The following is a 19,486-nucleotide window of genomic DNA, read 5'->3' as shown; positions in this document are numbered from 1 at the left end:
GGATCCACAGAGTTTGGTGACAATAATGACAGTAGATGTTTGTGTGAAAGTGCTGGAAGCAAATGAGTGTGTGATGTTCTTTCAGTGTTGCACTTTGTAGACGCTCCCTGAGCACTGGTCTCACAGCCAGCTGCACATAGAGGCCAGTGTTGTTAGTCCAGGTCAGAAGATGACTTGTTGGAATGAAAATGAGCTTGTAGTTTGTCTGCTTTAATAATGTGACTGGAAAAAGGTGTTGGACTTCAAATATGTCCATTTCTGTCACACTTCACCTTTAAAAGTGAAGCCATGTGGTTCCTGGAAGGAAAAACACGACTTTTTCAAGTCTTTGTCCTGTTTTTATGAGAAATGTACGACTTTAATGTTCTTTTTTTTATACTCAATTTTTATTATAATTTACAACATTGCAACTTGTACTTGTCAATGTTCACAAGTAGGACAGTTACAGGAACCGCAATGCAGAAATGTAGATTAAAATAAGAACTGCAATTAGGAAGCACAAAACAAAACCCAAGCAAAACAAACAAACAGACAACAACATAACAAAAAGAAAACAAAACAAAAACTTTATGTAATATTAAATAACATGTGATAGGGCTGGGCGATATATCAAAAATTTATCGTTACCGAAATTTATGACTCTCATCGACGTCATTTTGCCCATGTCGGTAAATTCGGTATTTAAAAAAAAAAGGAAAGGCATGTGCAGGTTGGCGATGTTCATGTCCCTTTAAGACGCTGTGCTACGTTACAGACTTGACGGGGTGGAGTCACATGACTCTACTACCTGTAACAAGACGAGACACGGGTGAACAAATGGAGGACGATTTAAATGTTGAAGCAGCAGCGACGGAGGTAGGCTGGTGGAGGAGGAAGAGGAGACGCTTGTTAACAAAAAAAATGCATCATCAATCGTTTGGCAACATTTTGGATTCAACAAGGATGATATTGATCAAAAAATTGTTAAATGTAAACTCTGCAAAAAGACTGTTGCGTCAAGTCAAGGTAACACAACCAACCTCTTAATAAATAATATTTATTATTAAACTATTTTGTTTACAAGGGATATACATTTTTTAGAGAGCATGGTTACATATTGTATCCGACACTTTTTATTTTGTTCAGTTAATAAATCTTAACCACTAAAAGTACTTACTACTATTGTCTTCATTTATTTTCAGTGACATTTTACAGTCCTTTAAAGTGGTAATAATATAATTGCAATGAATAGGTCTAGGGGGAATAATATTATCAAAATAACTGGAGGAACTATGCTGCCTGCCACAGCCCCATCAAATGAAAAAAAAAAAAAAAGTTTGTTTTTTGGCACTTGGGGTGGTTATCGTCCATTTATCGTTATCGAGGTTAACTGCTCAATTTATCATGATATTGATTTTAGGCCATATCGCCCAGCCCTAACATGTGACAAACTTAGCCGTAAATGGACAAAACGAAACAGACCTATGCTAAATTATTGAAACAGTAAAGCATGTATGGGTCGCCAACGCTCAGTAAACAATTCTCTCTGAATCCGCAGAGCAGATGTTATTTCCTCCATCTGGTAAATTTCTCTTGCTTTATCAATCCACATTTTGTATGAAGGTGGGTCAAGATTCAGCCATTTAATAGTGATACACTTTAGTGCTGCTGTAAGATTCTTAAGAGATACTTTTTATTGTTTCCCGCAAAACCCTTTGGTAAGACTCCTAAAATGGCTAACTGTTGGTCTTTGTTAATGGTTGTTGGAAAACTGTACTGAGAACTTTAAATATGTCATTCCAAAGTGGGCAGATTTTTGGGCATGACCAGAATATATGTGAGTGGGTTCCTAAAGAAGTACCACAATTTCGCCAGCAGGTGTCAGGATTTGTAGGCTTCATTTTGGCAATTATCTCTGGGGTTCTAAAATATCTCATGACCACCTTCCATTTAAATTCTCTCCACAGCCCAGAATTAGTCACCAGATGGGCTTCACCGAACACCTCTTCCCAGGTGTCCTCTGAGATTTGAGTGCCAGTCTCAGCTTCCCACCTTGCCTTAATATCCAAAGTTGCATTTGTATTGAAACTCATAAATGCGTTATAAAAATGACTGATTAATTTTGGGGAGGAATTACTTTGAAATGTTTTTAGAAATATTTCCTCAATGGGTGAGGGCTCCAAAACTTGCCTCCATTCTTTATGTTTTGTCAAAAAGCTTCTTAGCTGCAGAAATCTAAAAAAGTCAGAAGAAGGAAGCCGAAACTGACCTCAACTGTTCAAATGAGCTCAGGTGCCCATTCCTCACAACATGACAAAGTTTATGAAGCCTGCTATGTGACCATGCTCTGAAGCCAGAGTCTTCCACAATAGGAGAAAAACCCTGCAGGGAGGAGAGCCTTGATAACATTGAAATTTCTTTTGGAAGACCAAATGATTGTTTGATTCTACGCCAAATCTTTAGTGTGACCCTCGTCCGTTCCCCCATATGCACATTTTTAATTGAAATGTTAGAACAAAGCAGGGATTCCAATGATCTTTCGCACATTGTCTTCTCAATGTTTAGCCACTGAGTTTCAGACAAATCCCGCACCCATACAGTCAGGGGTCTCATCTGAGCTGCCCAGAAATAATATTTCAGGTTTGGAACAGCCAATCCCCCCTGCAGCTTTGACAGTTTTAATGTTTGGAACTTGATCCTTGGGCGTTTGCTTTGCCATATAAATTTGGAAAAAAGTTTATCTAAATTATCAAATGTAGAGTTGGGAATGTTAATAGGCAGCATTTGAAAAAGGTCTAGAAGTCTTGGCAATACATTCATACGTATACTCTCGATCCGACCCAAGAAAGACAGAGGCAGGACTGTCCATCTCTCTAAATCTTTTTTTATTTTTGCAACTATAACTTCATAATTTACTTTAAACAAGTCTGATAATGAGTGAGGAATTTGAATTCCTAAATACTTGATACCTTCGTTTGGCCATTTAAAGCCAGATCGCTCCTTGAATGTTAGTGAAATGTTTCCTCCTATATCCATTGCCAATGTTTTGTCAATATGGCACTATATTGCAGGAAGGCAATATAGTGCCATAGTTGTCATGGTCCTGGGTCGTTGACCCAGCGTTTTGTGTTTTGTGACTATTTCCCTCTGTTCTAGTTATTCTGTGTCCTCCCCCCTCGTGTCCGGTTCGGGTTCTAGATTTCCTGTTTTACTTTGTAGGTCTGTGTCTCGTTATGCCCATTAAGTTCCAGCTGTGTCCCCTCCTGTGTGCCATTTCCTCATTACCTGGTGTGTGTATTTATAGTTGGTGTCTGCCTGTGCTCCTCGTCGGCTCGTCTGCGTTCATCCATGTATCACTGCGTTCCTCCGTGTAGCTCTGCATTCTATGGTGTTTCGTTCCTGTCTCTGCGTCTCTCTGCCCCGCACCCCTTTTGTATGGTCTCAGGTTTGTCTTTAGTTTCTCCCAGTTTAGGTTTGTAATTGCTCATGTTGAGTTGCCTGTTTTTGCCACCACCACCACCTTGTAAATAAACATCACTCTGTCATCAGTTCGCTGCATCTTGGGTCCTCCTTTTCCTCCACACCACACGGCTCCCTCCGCCAGCCGTGACAATAGTGCCTTCCTGCAATGAACCCCGTTTGATCTGGATTTATAACCTGTGTAATAATTTTACTAACTCTTTTGGCTAAAATCGTGGTGAGAATGCGCAAATCAGTATTAAGTAATGAGATTGGCCTGTATGATTGACAGTTTGTGGGGTCCTTGCCCTCTTTATGGATTACAACAACTGTAGCATCGTTCCAGGACGACGCGCACACACATACACTTACACTGATAAGCACGCACTCATCCCCCTCCCTTTCCAAACGCCTTCGATGCTTGTTTCCTGTGGGGGAAGACGGCGGGTCCGTGTGCCACGCTGGAATGGTAGCGCTGTGTAGGACGACTGCTGTGTTCCTTCGTATTACTCCTCACCCCCTACCCGACCCCGGTGGCTTGTCACGTGCTCCAATGTTGTAATGTGGACATTTATGTGCTCTCTGTGCAGAGGAGTTTTTTTTGTTTCCTGTTCTCATGCTGTCCTCCCATAGGTGCCCAGCGTGAGAAGAGGTCTCTTTTTTTCCTCATGTACTTTTCCCATTGTTGTGTACTTTTTCAGTTTTTTTTTTTTTTTCCTGTAACGCTGCCGATCTCCGACTGTATTCCCATGTGATGTCTTTGTTGTGTGTGTAAGTCGGGGGGGAGGGGTCCTATTCCTCTGCGGGGCAACCTGCATATGGCCAATAAAGCATTCATTCAATTCAATTCAATTCATAGTCCCAGTCTCCAGAGCGCAGTGGTAAGCTTTCAGTAATAAGGGTGCGACTTTGTCCTTAAGTTTTTTAAGTGCTAAGCCTCTTAAGTGTTAAGGTTTGAAATCACCTGTAAAATTTCTTGTTCATCGAACTCCTTTGCTACAGACTCTGGCAGTGTTTTTAAATTGATCTTTTCTAACAAATCAGATAGTCTATTGTTATCTTTACATGTATCTGAATTTTTATATAATGACTCGAAAAAATTGGCAAAACAACTTGCAATTTGATTTGGTTTAGTAATTAGGGTTTGATCTGACTTCAACTTTTGGACCATATTACAAGTTTGCTGTTTCCTGAGTCTTATTGCCAGCAATCTACTAGCCCTACTACCCTGTTCATAGTACATTTGTTTAGTGAATCTGAAATTGCCCTCAATTTTCACGTTCATTAAACTATTAAGCTCACTACGTAACATTTTAAGATCGGAAAGCAAATTGGCTGTCCGTGCTTTTTTGTGTTGTTGCTCTAGGTGTTTTATTTTGGCCTCCAATTCACACCGCCTAGCCTCTTTTCTTTTCTTCCTGGCACTTGCAAATGATATTATGCGACCTCTAATGTATGCCTTGGCGCAAACCCAGAGAGTTAAAGGCGATATCTCTGGAGTTGTGTTCAACTCCAAGTAAGTATTTAGTTCAGTATGTATGAACTCAAAAAACTGCCAGTCATTTAGGAGTGAGGCATTTAGTCGCCAGACTTTAATGTTCTTGATGCTCCTGTACCATCTCTCTGTCATCCTCCTCGCTCCCTCTTTGCACTCACAGTCTTTGTGCATCATTAACACTCACATGAGGAAAACCAAAGTTTTACTGGGCAGAAGATGATCATCAGTGACGCTGTCTTTAAAACACTCTTGTTAGAAATGTTCGACTTTAATGTGAAACATTCAGAGTTTTTTCTCTTGTTGTGTTTGTTTGAAGCTGCTTCCTGTTGGCTTCAGCTGTTTGGAGTTTCCATTTTCTAAACTTCTACATTCTGAACCTTCTTCAGCTCTGAACAGATGATGAAACACTGAATGATTTCAAGCACTTTGTCTAATAAACTTACATCTTTCATTCTCTATACAGATTGGAGAGCTGTGATTTGTCAGAGATCAGCTGTGATTATCTGGAAGCAGTGCTGAAGCTCAACCCTTCGTATCCCAGAGAGGTGGACCTGAGCTACCACAAGCTGCAGGATTCAGGAGTGAAGCAGCTGTGTGTTCTTCTGGAGAATCCACAACATCAAATTGAAACTCTGAGGTCAGTCTCCACGTTTTAGTTGTGCTGACACTGTCGATCTGTGGAACTAAAACCTTTATACAGGAAGTCTGGTTCAGCTCTTTGTAGACCTTCTAATCTCTGATGCTCTGAGTCTTACTCAGTAGATGATGCAGAGTTGTGAAGCCGATGTGGGTGAGGACACTCGCCCAGCTCTAACTACTTTGACGTCCAGGCGGCTTCCCTGCTTGTCCTGATACAAACAAACCTGAGTAACCTTGCAGGTCAGATCTCATCAGTCACACCTGTTATGGCAGCTCTCCTCTAGATTGTAGTTCTTGTTAACCTGGGATGGTTTTAGAAGCCTGGACCACAGACTGCAAGGGAAGATATTACTGGGAAAGGCCAAAGCAACCTATTAGACCCATTAAACACTAACATAGATGAATACTCAGATTTAAACCTTTATTGTTTCACAAAGGGTTAAAAAGGGAACGTCCACAGTTTAGACTGCAGCAGATTTTATTAAAGCAGTTTGACAGGAGCAAAGCAAAAACACAAAGAATAAGTGTTTCACATATTAATACATATAACATAATAATAAAAGAAAAGCAAAATAATGATACAAAAGAATGAAAAAGTTGTCCAGAGCAGCAGGATGTCTGAGGTCTGCAGAAACACAAAAACACAGCAGCTAAAAATAGTTGTTGAAAGAAAACGAGGTGGGAGCTGCTGATTCCTGAGCTTTGATACTGGATTAGCTTCAGTAGTTATTCCCATCACTGCTGTAGGAGCTACATTTAGTCACAGCTGATTGTCTCCTTTGACCAATCAGAAGACTACTGTTGTAAAAACAAGCAGACAAAGAACCAATGAGAGTGAAGAACAGGATAAAGAGCTCGTGTGATGGAGGCGAAGCAATAATCAGCAGACTGTAGCAGTTTCTATCTGGATGAAAGTAGAAGGAGCTCAGCGGAGCTCAGTCCCATATCTTTGTTTAGAAACAACATCAGTGATTTCCTGCTGCTCGAGATGATTCCAGCAGCTCTCATTACAGCAGCTGATGAGAGAAACAGCTGGTGGCTCACAGCTCGTGCACTGTTGGATCTCCAGATGTTCACGTGGCTGAAGTCTGTGAAGAAACTGTGGTCCACGTAGTTCACACGGCCTCAGATTGGACCGAGCTCCCTGGATCACTGCAGCATCCTCAGCTGGTACATGGACGTCTCTGCTCCTCAGTCTTGGAGCCCCTGCAGGTCCGTCCACACCACCAGGGTCTTCTCACTCACCTTTCCTTTGTCCTCGTCCTTCATCGGCCGTGCTGTGTCTTTGTTCCTGCGGTGTTGTTCCCACGATGCAGTGCTGATGTTCCCTCCTTGAATGCACAACAAGTACGGTGCTGGTCTTTCTCGGGTGGAGCAGAGACAGATTGAAGTCTTTCAGGCTTTAGTGCCGACTTCCCTGACAGAGGCTGGACTCCATGGTCTGCACAGGAGGCTTCTACACTGTGTGGAGGTGACTCCTGGACTTGAAGACAGGCTGCAGGTACATGTGTGATGAAGAGGAGCTACAGCAGTGTGATGGAGCTGCAGGTGTGAAGGAAGTCCTGCTGTCCTGTCCCACCCTCATCTTTGCTTCCTCTGTCTTCTCTGGACTTGTCCTCCTGTTTCAGAAACAGCACTGCTTCATGCTGAGGGTGGACGGGAGCGTTGGCTCTGATTCTTTTACCGTCCACCACAAGGAGACACTGATGCTGACCTCCTGATTCATCTGCATGTGTTCTGCTTCACACTGCTCACCTCCACCAAAGACTTCACAAACATCTTCTTTCTTTGAGTCCAGTTTGTCCCACAAACACTTCCAAATCTCCTCCTCTGAGATTCTGCAGCTTCTTGCAGTGTGACTCAGCTGACTTCTGACAGACCACAGACTGCCACAGCATCCACATGTGTCTCCTTTCAAACAGGCTCTTGATGTTTCCTCCCACATCATTCTGGCCTCTCAGTCTCCTTTGTTCTCCAGCTCTGTAGCTCCAGCTGGTGAAGCTTCAGTTTTCCATGTTGGTAACAGTAAACTACAGCCTCTGCTGTCAGCTGGGTAACTAAACAGAGCTGCAGCACGTCTCTGCGGTGGTGCTACATCCAGCCTGCAGACGGCCGTCTACATGTTGTAGTGGTTTACAGTCACCAGGGGGCGCTGTCCCAGCCATGCAGGCAGTGGGCTGCTCTGCTTGTGCTGTTGTTGGTGAAGCTGAAGTGAAAGCGAGAGTTAAAACACTGAACAGTGTCCACTGAGCTTCTCATGCTATTCTCATGCTCAAAGAAGTTTAACAGGAAGGACGACTCGTCCATCAGGCGTCCAGCTGTCCGTGACCGTGTCCACAGCAGAGTGTGACCGAGGCTTCATGCTAACACGCACACATGAAGCTAATACCACCACGAGCAGCTGCTCAGTGGATTTGGAGGACAAATGTCTGCAGCTTCTCACAGGCAGTATGCAGAATGTGGATCTCCACAAAGACTGTGGAGAGCTCGTCCCACACTCTAAATCCACACTTGTCTGCACAAAACTTCTCACACGTTCCCGTCACAAGTGTCTTCTAAGTGAAGCTACCAGGTTCAGGTCCAGCTTGTTTATCTGGAGCTGCAGGAGATGATCCATCCTCACAAAGCAACACAGACAGCAGATATGCAAACACACAACACAACCAAAGGATTCTCTCTGCATGTCTGTGGCTGATGCTGCTGGAACGAAGCTGTTTGAAACCTTGTTGTTCTGCACTTTGGGACCAGAAGAGGAAACTGAAGCTCTGTGCAGAGGGTCCAATGGAAGCAGCCAAGCGCTGTAAGTGTCTGCTGTACAGGGATGCTGGTTCAGCTGTGGCTCAGTTTCACAGTGTGACTCAATAAAAGCAGCAGGAAATCAAAGCTTGATGCTTTCATCAGTGTGGAAATAAGAAAGTTTCCTGTGACAGACGCTGGAGCTCTTTCACTCTCAGCTTCACAGTTTCAGCTTCAAACTTCTTCCAACATGTTTCTAACACGGCCACATTCCACCTTAATGGAGCTGATATCTTGTGCATCAGCACATTTTCTAAAGGCAGCGATCACATCTTTAGTTTTGGATGTTTAACTGCAGATTGTTTATGTGTTTATAGCACATTAATTACAGCAGCAGCGTTGACCACAGTGCTGTACAAGAATCCAAGATAACTATTAAAATAACTCCTAATATTAATATCACACATCAAATATCAAATAACTCTCATGCTGTATTAAAAGCCAGTGAATACAAATGTGTTTTAAGAGCAGATTTACAGAGACTGACAGCAGGAGCTGGGGCTGTTCGATAGAACGATGTATATATGATGACCATATGAAAACATCTATCGTTTCATATCACGCTCTTTGTTTCCTGCTTATGTGTTTGTGTTTTCCAGATAAAGCTTTCAAAATAAATCTGAAGATCCTGTTGAGAGTTTTCAAAATAAACACAATACAGTACTGCGGTCGCTCGTTTATCGAGTTACGTTCTAAAAATAAGTCTCAGAATGAAGTAGCAGCTTTATGTTTTACAAGTATTATAGAAGTTTTAAGGCAGTTAAACCCTCACTGCACACTTTCTACACTTTTCTCAGACAGGCATGAACATTTTCACACTTTTCTCTCTTGTTTAAACAAAGTTCAAACCTTCATAGAAAAATAAGTTCATTATTAAAGAGTGAAAGCAAAGTGTTTCTGAAACGTGTCAAATCAGCCTTTGCTGGCATTAAATGAGCTTCTGTGTGAGGAGCACTCGTCCATGGCCTGGGCTCCTCGCTGTCAGGTAAAGTTTCATAAAGCTTTTGAGTTTTTCTGCAGATAATGTTGGTGTCCAGCACGATGTTCTTTTTCCTGCGGTCACTGAGCCACAAAGCCAAAGCTGACTCCATCCTTACGATGTTCTTGTTGTGGACAGTTACAACCTTTTTGCCTCCTTGTTGAAACTATGATGGTCAGCATCTTCCTCTGCCTTTGGCTGCTACCACAGGTGCAAAACGTCTCGTCATCATTGTTGTTTGTTGGGACAAAACGTACAAACATACAGTGCAGCACTGCAGAGTCACACTGCTGTAAATTTGAACACATTCTGTACTGTACAGGAGACACGGCACGAGATTGGCTGACAATGGTCTACAGCCAATCAGGACTCAGAACACAATGCGCTGTAAAAAACAAAAACATGCAAAATTGCACAAAAAAGATCAGCGAAACAGCGAGGCCGCCAAAGGTGAACTGTGTTACAGCGAGGGACCAGCGTATATGTGGTTGTTGGGACGATAAATGTCTTTGTGTCATGATTCGGCCGTGTGGCAGGCAGGATGAGGACCCAAATTGCAAACTCACAGACACGGGGGATAAACTCAAAATGCAGCTTTATTGCTGACAGGTGATAAACAATAACGATGATACAAAAGCAATGCAAAACTACACTAAACTGGGAAAAGCTAAAGTAACATATACCGGAAGACACGGGGAGAACCACACACGGCATGAGGGAGAACGCGACGCCGAACAGAGGGAGACTCAGACAGAAATACACAGAGGGTAAACGAGGAAAGTGGGCACACACGGGGAACACAGGTGATACTGATAATCATAACGAGACAGGGCGGGGTGAACTGAACATGACATGTACAGGCACAGAGGTTCAGACAGGAGGAGAGAGAGCACGGGGAAAACACAGACATAACGGGCTGGGGAAACATGAAACAACCACAAAGGGAGACGAGGGCTCATAAATACATAGAGGGCACACAGGGGGGAGAGAGAGCACGGGGAGAACTTAGACATAAAGGGCAGGGGAAACATGGAATAAAACATAAGGAGAGACGAGGGCTCACAGATACACAGAGGGGCACACAGGGGGTAAAAGCCATGAAGGGAAAACACTTAGGGAACAACACAACAGGGCAACTCAGAAAACATGGCCTAAATAAGGAACGAAATACAAAAATACAAGGAACTAAGAATACTGGGCCCACATGGCCCAGGACCATGACACTTTGAGCTTGTGTCAGAAGACGAGCTGCAGCTTTCTGGACCAGCTGCAGTCTTGCCAGGCAGGTCCCACTAACTCCAACATATAAGGAGTTACAATAATCCAGCTGGGACGTCATGAAAACGTGGATCGCCCGTTCAAGGTTTTTAAAAGCTATAAATGATCTCACCTTAGATAAAAGCCTCAGTTTGAAGAAAGACCGCTGTACAACTGAGCTCAGCTGTTTTTCAAATTGCCGTCAAATATAAGCCCCAAATGTAATAATGCGATTTAATAAAAGAGCTGAACCAGTCTAATAGAGCGCCCTTGATGCCGCCATGCTCCAATGGTGAGGTCAAGATGCTGTGGTCAACAGTGTCAAAGGCAGCGGTCAGATCCAAAAGCACAGCGGAGTCTCCTGATCAGTGGCTGATAAAAGATCATTAAGAACTTTCCAAAGTGCAGTTTCAGTGCTGTGAAGAGCTTTAAAACCAGACTGAAACCTTTACAACAGATTGCAGCTGAACAAATATAATCTTTTACAAAATCTTCGACAGGAAGGGAAGCTTTGAAATAGGCCTGAAGTTTGAGCGGACAGAGGATCCAGATCAGGTTTTTAGTACAGGCTGTACAACAGCATGTTTAAAACAGGCTGTACAACACCTGAACTAAGACTGCTGTTAAAAATCGCTAAGATGTTGGAACCAACAACCTTTAAAATCTTTTTAAACACGTGTTGGAACAACTTCATTTGGACAAGATGATGTCTTTATAGCATCACATCGTTCCTCCACCTGATCAAACCACACAGGCTCAAACTGATCAAAAACAGCTGAGCAGGTGAATATTTTAGCCCCGGTGCGATCTCGGGCGAGAGTATCGATGATGGCCAAAGGGCAGCGTCCAGCTCTACGGCCGCTGAAGAGCAGACTCAACAGACGCGCGTGATGTGGATCCTACTGCTCTAAAATTGGAGCTTCTTCAATCCATTAAAGAGGACATTAGTACGCTGTTAAAAGAAGAAGTCAGAAATGCATTGAAAGAAGATTTTGACAATATAAGGGCTGACGTGCAAGGACTGAGAAATGAGATCGCTAACAGCATGGCGGCGACGTGCGGCGAAGTTGATGGAGTAAAGGTTACAGTGAAAGAAGCTGAGGATGGGCTGTCAATGTGGAGCGATGAGGTGACCACCCTGCAGTCTACAGTAGAGAGTATGAAGGAGGAGCTGTCTGACCTGAAGGATAAATGTGATGAAGGCAGGAAGCGAAGAGCTAACATCCACATCATAGGGATCCCAGAGGGCCTGGACTCGAGCTCCTCCACGGCCGTATCCGTGCTACTACGTGAAGTGCTGGGTATGGATAAAGACGTTATTGTCGACCGCTCACACAGGAGCCCTATCCTGAGAAAGCCAGCTGGTAACCCGCACGCCGTCATAGCCGAGCGTCACTACTACCAGGATGTGTGGCTACGCCGTGCCAGGGCCCAAGCCCCGCTTGAGTTTAACGGACAACCTATTGCAATATTACGACTGGGCGATATGACCCAAAGTTCATATCTCGATATTCTTTAGCTGGATGGCGATATACGATATATATCTCGATATTTTTAAAGCCAGAAAGTACGAACAAAAAGAGAGTTCTTAGTCAAAGCTGTGTCCCAAATCTCACGCAGGCACATTTATTAACATACAGCGTAGATGTACATGAAACAATTACTCAGAAATAAATGATCAGCATTTATTAAATAATAATGCTCCATAAATAAAAGAAAACAATGTTGTTTTTGTGCATAACAAAAAGCTCACAATCGTGCAGTCAAAATGTAAACAGACGCTGAGCATAATAACAAGCAGCTGCTCTGTTCCCAGGTTCTACTGCGTGACTGACAGCCTGGAGTTTGAAACCCTCTTTGTAACCGTGTCTCTTACAGGTGCCATTTATGGTCCTTATACACACTCAATACAGTAATATTACGTTGAAGCAGAGTACGTATCACTCCGCGAGGCTCCTTGTAGCTGTAATGCTCCAACAATCCATCAAGCGGTGCGGCCTCGTAGCTGAGCAAAGTCATACCAAAACATCTTTTAAAAGGTTTCTGAGCGCCGTGTAGCACATAAAATCGGTTCGAGGTCAGTAAGCACAACCAGAATTCATCCATAAGGCGCACTGTCGATTTATGAGAAAATTACAGGATTTTAAGTGCAGAAAACATAGTTTATGGTTTTCCTTTGATCTTAGCAAATATCTACGCCTCTAATTGGGACGATCACAGATTTTTCACTAATGTCTTTGCGCGGCTCCCCAATATGTCATCACACAATATCATCTTTGAGGGAGACCTAAACTGCTAATTATCTGCTATGGACCACAGTTCACACAAAAGTACACTTAGTCCAAAGTCAGCATGCGTCATTCAGAGCTTTCTTGATAATTATGGGCTGGCTGATGTATGGAGATTTCATAATCCTGCTTCACGTCAATACTCTTTTTTTCTAATGTCCATAAAACATATATTTGTATAGAAAAACGTCTCCCTTTAGTTACAGAATGTGATTATAAGACTCTGGTGATTTCTCCTCTTGTTTTTTCAATGTGTATTCCTGATGCCTGCTCCAACTATCAGCCATGGAGATTCAACTCAGTGTTGTTAGCAGATGAAGAGTTTGTCAGTTACAAAAGGTCTCAAAGACATTTTTTTTCTATCAATCAGACCCCAGAGATGTCATCATCAGTCATTTGGGAATCTCTAAAAGCATCTGAGAGGCCAAATAATTTCATTTTGTGCCAAACAAAGTGCAACACTGAAAGAACATCATCCATAAATATTGAGTAAGAACTGGACTCTCATACAGCGAGACTCAAATGCCTTTAAACATCAGCTTATCCTGCTGATCCAAGTCCAACACTGAGTTTGTAAAAACATGTTTGTCAATCATTTTGTTTGGTTTCTGAGGAAAATGATTCAATAACTTGCTGCTAATACACAACATTTCATCATATTTCCTCATAACCCTCTTTTGTCTGACCATTTGATCCCATTTGAATTTGCAATAAAGGATCCACAGAGTTTGGTGACAATGATGACAGTAGATGTTTGTGTGAAAGTGCTGGAAGCAAATGAGTGTGTGATGTTCTTTCAGTGTTGCACTTTGTAGACGCTCCCTGAGCACTGGTCTCACAGCCAGCTGCACATAGAGACCAGTGTTGTTAGTCCAGGTCAGAAGATGACTTGTTGGAATGAAAATGAGCTTGTAGTTTGTCTGCTTTAATAATGTGACTGGAAAAAGGTGTTGGACTTCAAATATGTCCATTTCTTTCACACTTCACCTTTAAAAGTGAAGCCATGTGGTTCCTGGAAGGAAAAACACGACTTTTTCAAGTCTTTGTCCTGTTTTTATGAGAAATGTACGACTTTAATGTGAAACATTCAGAGTTTTTTCTCTTGTTGTGTTTGTTTGAAGCTGCTTCCTGTTGGCTTCAGCTGTTTGGAGTTTCCATTTTCTAAACTTCTACATTCTGAACCTTCTTCAGCTCTGAACAGATGATGAAACACTGAATGATTTCAAGCACTTTGTCTAATAAACTTACATCTTTCATTCTTTATACAGATTGGAGGACTGTGGTTTGTCAGAGATCAGCTGTGATTATCTGGCAGCAGCACTGAAGTCCAACCCCTCCCATCTGAGAGAGCTGGACCTGAGTAATGACTCCTCCTGGTTTTCGACCAACAACAACAAGCTGCAGGATCCAGGAGTGAAGCATCTGTGTGGTTTCCTGGAGAGTCCAGGATGTAAACTTGAAACTCTGAGGTCAGTCAGCATGTTTTAGTTGTGCTGAGATGAATATGATGTGAAAGTTGTGCTGACACTAAACTGCAGACATCAGGCTGATATTATACTGATCCACACTGAGGATCTTCATGGTAAAGTCTGTTTTCTTCTTCTCTGGTTTAGTCCATTGACTGCAGCAGAACAATGTTCACATTTCAAACCTTCAAAGAAGAAGAAAAATCCTCCACTGTAAAATTCACTGTGAAACTCTCAAACTCTTCATTGCACCTAAAAGTCTGTCTGACACTGAAATCCAAAGCAAAATGTGCGTTTGCTTTACAGACAGCAGTCCAACACAAACATACACACATCATCCAAAACACAGTCCAACATCCAAATCTCCTCCACTGCCAGCATGAATGATGGGAAAGAGAAGGAGGAACACTCTGACATTCAGGGTTAGAATGAGTTTCATCAAGCAGACTGTGAAGATCAAAGCTGCATTAGAAAGCTTACATGAATGAATGAGTGGACAGAAGTGGACAGAGATCATCTGAAGCACTTCAAAGGCTTTAAATCAGCACATTTCTCTTTATTCTTTATCAACTCTGTTAGTTTCTCTCAGTTTTCTGTGGAATGAAGCTAACAGCAGGCTAATAAGATGCTGACCAATAGGTTTCTATTAAAGGTTGTAATTTGTATATGAAAAAGTGCTTTGGCTCAGCAGGGATCAGCTTACAGGTAGAATACAGCTGCTGGATGGGATTAGCATGTCATAGCTATCTACCAAACTGCTAACTGGGGGATTTCAGGCCATCTATGGATCATTTTTGCTAACTGTTTATTCAGCTTAGGCTCACAGGGCTGCAGCCTGTGCCCTAGCTGTCATAGGGCAAGAGGCGTGGTCCACCTGCACAGGTGAGCAGTCCATCACAGGGCCAACAGAGAGCGACAGAGAAGCACTCCCTCACATCCACACCTACAGCCAATGTAGAAGCACCAATGAACCTAAGCAGCATTTCATTGGACTGTGGGAGAACATCCAACCTCCACAGAAAGGCCCAGCTGACCAACAAGCTTCAACCTACAACCTTCTTGCTCTAAGGCACTAGTGCTAACCACTTTTGCCCATTTCAGCCCAAATCCTGCATCTTCCTGTTTCTGACTCCAGGCCAGCTCCACTAACACTTTCTCATCAGACACTGCCACCTAGTGGAGGAAGTCTTAGTTCCATTTGAAGCTTCAGATTACAGTTAGTTCCTTTACAAAGAGGTGGAGGTGGTGGGGCCACAGCACCATCATCACTGAGTGCCATAGGACACTTAACCTTTGTTTCCATATGCTGGGAACTTCCTGTTGTTCCAAGGAGGACTGGAAAATGTGTGAAAATCTCCCAGTCAGTTCCTCACAGCACACTTCAATCATTTCCCTCCCACAGCATCAGGACCAGGGCTTTTTCTCTCTTTGGTCCCACTAAGAGATTTCCACACAAACACCTCATCAGTGGGACTCTCAGAGCTACCAGCCCTTTGCTACAATCACAAAGCTCTTCATTGAAATCAATGATATCAAAGCTGGAATCAAATGAGTCCAAGTCTTCTGCTGATTCAGCATCACATTCATCTTTGCTCCTTGTTCTGCATCCCCACCATGGACTTCATTCCTTTCCAAGCCAGCCTTGAGTGTCCTTTATTCAGCTCATCCTCTGCTTTACTTTTACACCTGATTTTAGCTGCTTTATCTCTCTTTCAACAGGTTTCTGTGCCTCAATCTTTTTCTTCTCTCCCTCATAACAAGACAGCTTCTTCTGCCTGAGAACATGTTGGAGTGATTTACTAATCCAGGGCTGCTTATTGGGGAAAATACTTCCTGTTTCCAAAGTAATCCCCATTTTTCCCAGAAAGAAATGTCAGTAGAAATCGATGATCTAAGTGAGAACATGAGCCTTTAAAAAGTCCCAGTGGGTGCAGTCAAAGCAGTCCCTCAGTCCCAGTATAGAGTCTTTGGTCCAGACTGGAACAACTGTGTGCCCAGTTTGAGCTCTCTTCAGTGCTGTGACCTGACAGACCCAGAGGGGCCATCACATCACATTTAGAAGCTCCCCTGATGGAGCCACAACACATGTCCAATACTTAGTCTGTCTTGTTGGACCAACTGGAAGAAATGATTCAAGGACTTAGTCACAGAACAGAGATTCAAATCTCCAAAATCCAACTGGCTGCATCAGGACATATAGTCTGAAACTCTGCACAGTTTCCTGTTTGAAGCTGCTTCCTGTTGGCTTCAGCTGTTTGGAGTTTCCATTTTCTAAACTTCTACATTCTGAACCTTCTTCAGCTCTGAACAGATGATGAAACACTGAATGATTTCAAGCACTTTGTCTAATAAACTTACATCTTTCATTCTTTATACAGATTGGACAGCTGTGGTTTGTCAGAGATCAGCTGTGATTATCTGGCAGCAGCACTGAAGTCCAACCCCTCCCATCTGAGAGAGCTGGACCTGAGCTTCAACAACAAGCTGCAGGATCCAGGAGTGAAGCATCTGTGTGGTTTCCTGGAGAGTCCAGGATGTAAACTTGAAACTCTGAGGTCAGTCAGCATGTTTTAGTTGTGCTGAGATGAATATGATGTGAAAGTTGTGCTGACACTAAACTGCAGACATCAGGCTGATATTATACTGATCCACACTGAGGATCTTCATGGTAAAGTCTGTTTTCTTCTTCTCTGGTTTAGTCCATTGACTGCAGCAGAACAATGTTCACATTTCAAACAGTGATACTCAACGTATGGCCCGCGGCCCACACGCGGCCTGCCCACCTTTGCTGATTCAGAGAGAGGGGACCCTGATTAACTGTGTAGCTTCTTCCTCACAGTTCTAAGTATCAGACACAACAATGAATAATCCACAGCTGACTGTCTTTAGCAGGTCAAAGGTCACGGCACACAGCAGACAGTCAGAAATATTCTAACTCTGATCATTTATCAGTTGTGACACTGTGAGACTTGATCAGAGGTGTGATCATCACAGCAGAGGCCTTTGTGTCAAAGTCACTGAGGATCAAACAGAAACACATGAAGCAGATTTTCCTCTTCTGGCTTTTTATAGCAGATAACCTTCAAAATATTCTGCAGTCGATCAAAAACTGAAGCAAACCATGAAGCAACATGTGAACATGAGCTGATGCTGCTGAAGTGAAGCAAAGTTACAGAGGTTTGATTACAGACACAGCTGAGAGTTTGTAATCTGTCATCATTTTAAAAAGTTTCCATGGAACAGCAGAAATGAGGCTTTACTGTCAGAGGCCGACAGCACTGAACACAACAGCAGACTGGTGGCTAATAAACAGTGAATGATGCAGAAACAGATGTTTGAAGCTGTTCTTGGAGTACACTGAGAGAGAGAGAGCTGTGCAGGCAGGAACAGCCAAAGTCAGAGAGAATTCATGAGCATATTGATCAAACGTGAAGCAGAGTTTGGATCTTCTTTTGCTGCTGCTTCACTCAGTTTTGGTTGGAGACAGATGAAACCTGCAGCTTCAGGATCTGTGAGCTGTCCACTTTCAGCCCCGACGGCGTGTCCGTGTACGTGCCGTGGAGTGAACGATCCACGCTCTGTGTTTCCATCTTTGTGTGTTTAGCTGCTCTCATTTACTGTTTTATCTGTTTGCTGCTTGTTGAAATAGTTTGTGAGCTTTAACCTGAGATTCTGGCAAAATACATTTATATTAAACATCGATTCAGGATTGAATGAATCAACATCGTTTTATTCAAATTAAAACCATTTAAATGGGAACATGAATTTTTTACAGCCGCCTCTAATGCTGGGTAATGTCAGCTGGTCCATGTGCAGCTGGCTGTGAGGCTCAGGGAGCGTCTACAAAGTGCAACACTGAAAGAACATCATCCATAAATATTGAGTAAGAACTGGACTCTCATACAGCGAGACTCAAATGCCTTTAAACATCAGCTTATCCTGCTGATCCAAGTCCAACACTGAGTTTGTAAAAACATGTTTGTCAATCATTTTGTTTGGTTTCTGAGGAAAATGATTCAATAAGTTGCTGCTAATACACAACATTTCATCATATTTCCTCATAACCCTCTTTTGTCTGACCATTTGATCCCATTTGAATTTGCAATAAAGGATCCACAGAGTTTGGTGACAATAATGACAGTAGATGTTTGTGTGAAAGTGCTGGAAGCAAATGAGTGTGTGATGTTCTTTCAGTGTTGCACTTTGTAGACGCTCCCTGAGCACTGGTCTCACAGCCAGCTGCACATAGAGACCAGTGTTGTTAGTCCAGGTCAGAAGATGACTTGTTGGAATGAAAATGAGCTTGTAGTTTGTCTGCTTTAATAATGTGACTGGAAAAAGGTGTTGGACTTCAAATATGTCCATTTCTGTCACACTTCACCTTTAAAAGTGAAGCCATGTGGTTCCTGGAAGGAAAAACACGACTTTTTCAAGTCTTTGTCCTGTTTTTATGAGAAATGTACGACTTTAATGTGAAACATTCAGAGTTTTTTCTCTTGTTGTGTTTGTTTGAAGCTGCTTCCTGTTGGCTTCAGCTGTTTGGAGTTTCCATTTTCTAAACTTCTACATTCTGAACCTTCTTCAGCTCTGAACAGATGATGAAACACTGAATGATTTCAAGCACTTTGTCTAATAAACTTACATCTTTCATTCTTTATACAGATTGAAGAGCTGTGGTTTGTCAGAGATCAGCTGTGATTATCTGGCAGCAGCACTGAAGTCCAACCCCTCCCATCTGAGAGAGCTGGACCTGAGCGACAACAACAAGCTGCAGGATCCAGGAGTGAAGCATCTGTGTGGTTTCCTGGAGAGTCCAGGATGTAAACTTGAAACTCTGAGGTCAGTCAGCATGTTTTAGTTGTGCTGAGATGAATATGATGTGAAAGTTGTGCTGACACTAAACTGCAGACATCAGGCTGATATTATACTGATCCACACTGAGGATCTTCATGGTAAAGTCTGTTTTCTTCTTCTCTGGTTTAGTCCATTGACTGCAGCAGAACAATGTTCACATTTCAAACAGTGATACTCAACGTATGGCCCGCGGCCCACACGCGGCCTGCCCACCTTTGCTGATTCAGAGAGAGGGGACCCTGATTAACTGTGTAGCTTCTTCCTCACAGTT

At 42.8% G+C, this 19,486-nt stretch overlaps 1 protein-coding gene across 1 annotated transcript in view; it reads left to right on the top strand.

The window, feature by feature from the left end:
• The window catches only part of LOC308394299 (uncharacterized protein), a 1,060,216-nt gene that overhangs the window by 528,030 nt on the left and 512,700 nt on the right, over positions 1 to 19,486 (top strand). Inside the window, exons 23-26 of the mRNA XM_080878552.1 lie at positions 5,400 to 5,573; positions 14,164 to 14,364; positions 16,740 to 16,916; positions 19,024 to 19,200. Of these exons, the coding sequence (XP_080734678.1) occupies positions 5,400 to 5,573; positions 14,164 to 14,364; positions 16,740 to 16,916; positions 19,024 to 19,200 (729 nt within the window). The remainder of the gene's footprint in view (positions 1 to 5,399; positions 5,574 to 14,163; positions 14,365 to 16,739; positions 16,917 to 19,023; positions 19,201 to 19,486) is intronic.

This window comes from Rhamphochromis sp. 'chilingali' (assembly GCF_963969265.1).
Source record: "Rhamphochromis sp. 'chilingali' genome assembly, chromosome: 3".
In the NCBI taxonomy this organism is placed as follows: Eukaryota; Metazoa; Chordata; class Actinopteri; order Cichliformes; family Cichlidae; genus Rhamphochromis; species Rhamphochromis sp. 'chilingali'.
Note: the sequence above shows the minus strand (reverse complement) of the source record. Positions and strands in the feature narration are given on the sequence as shown.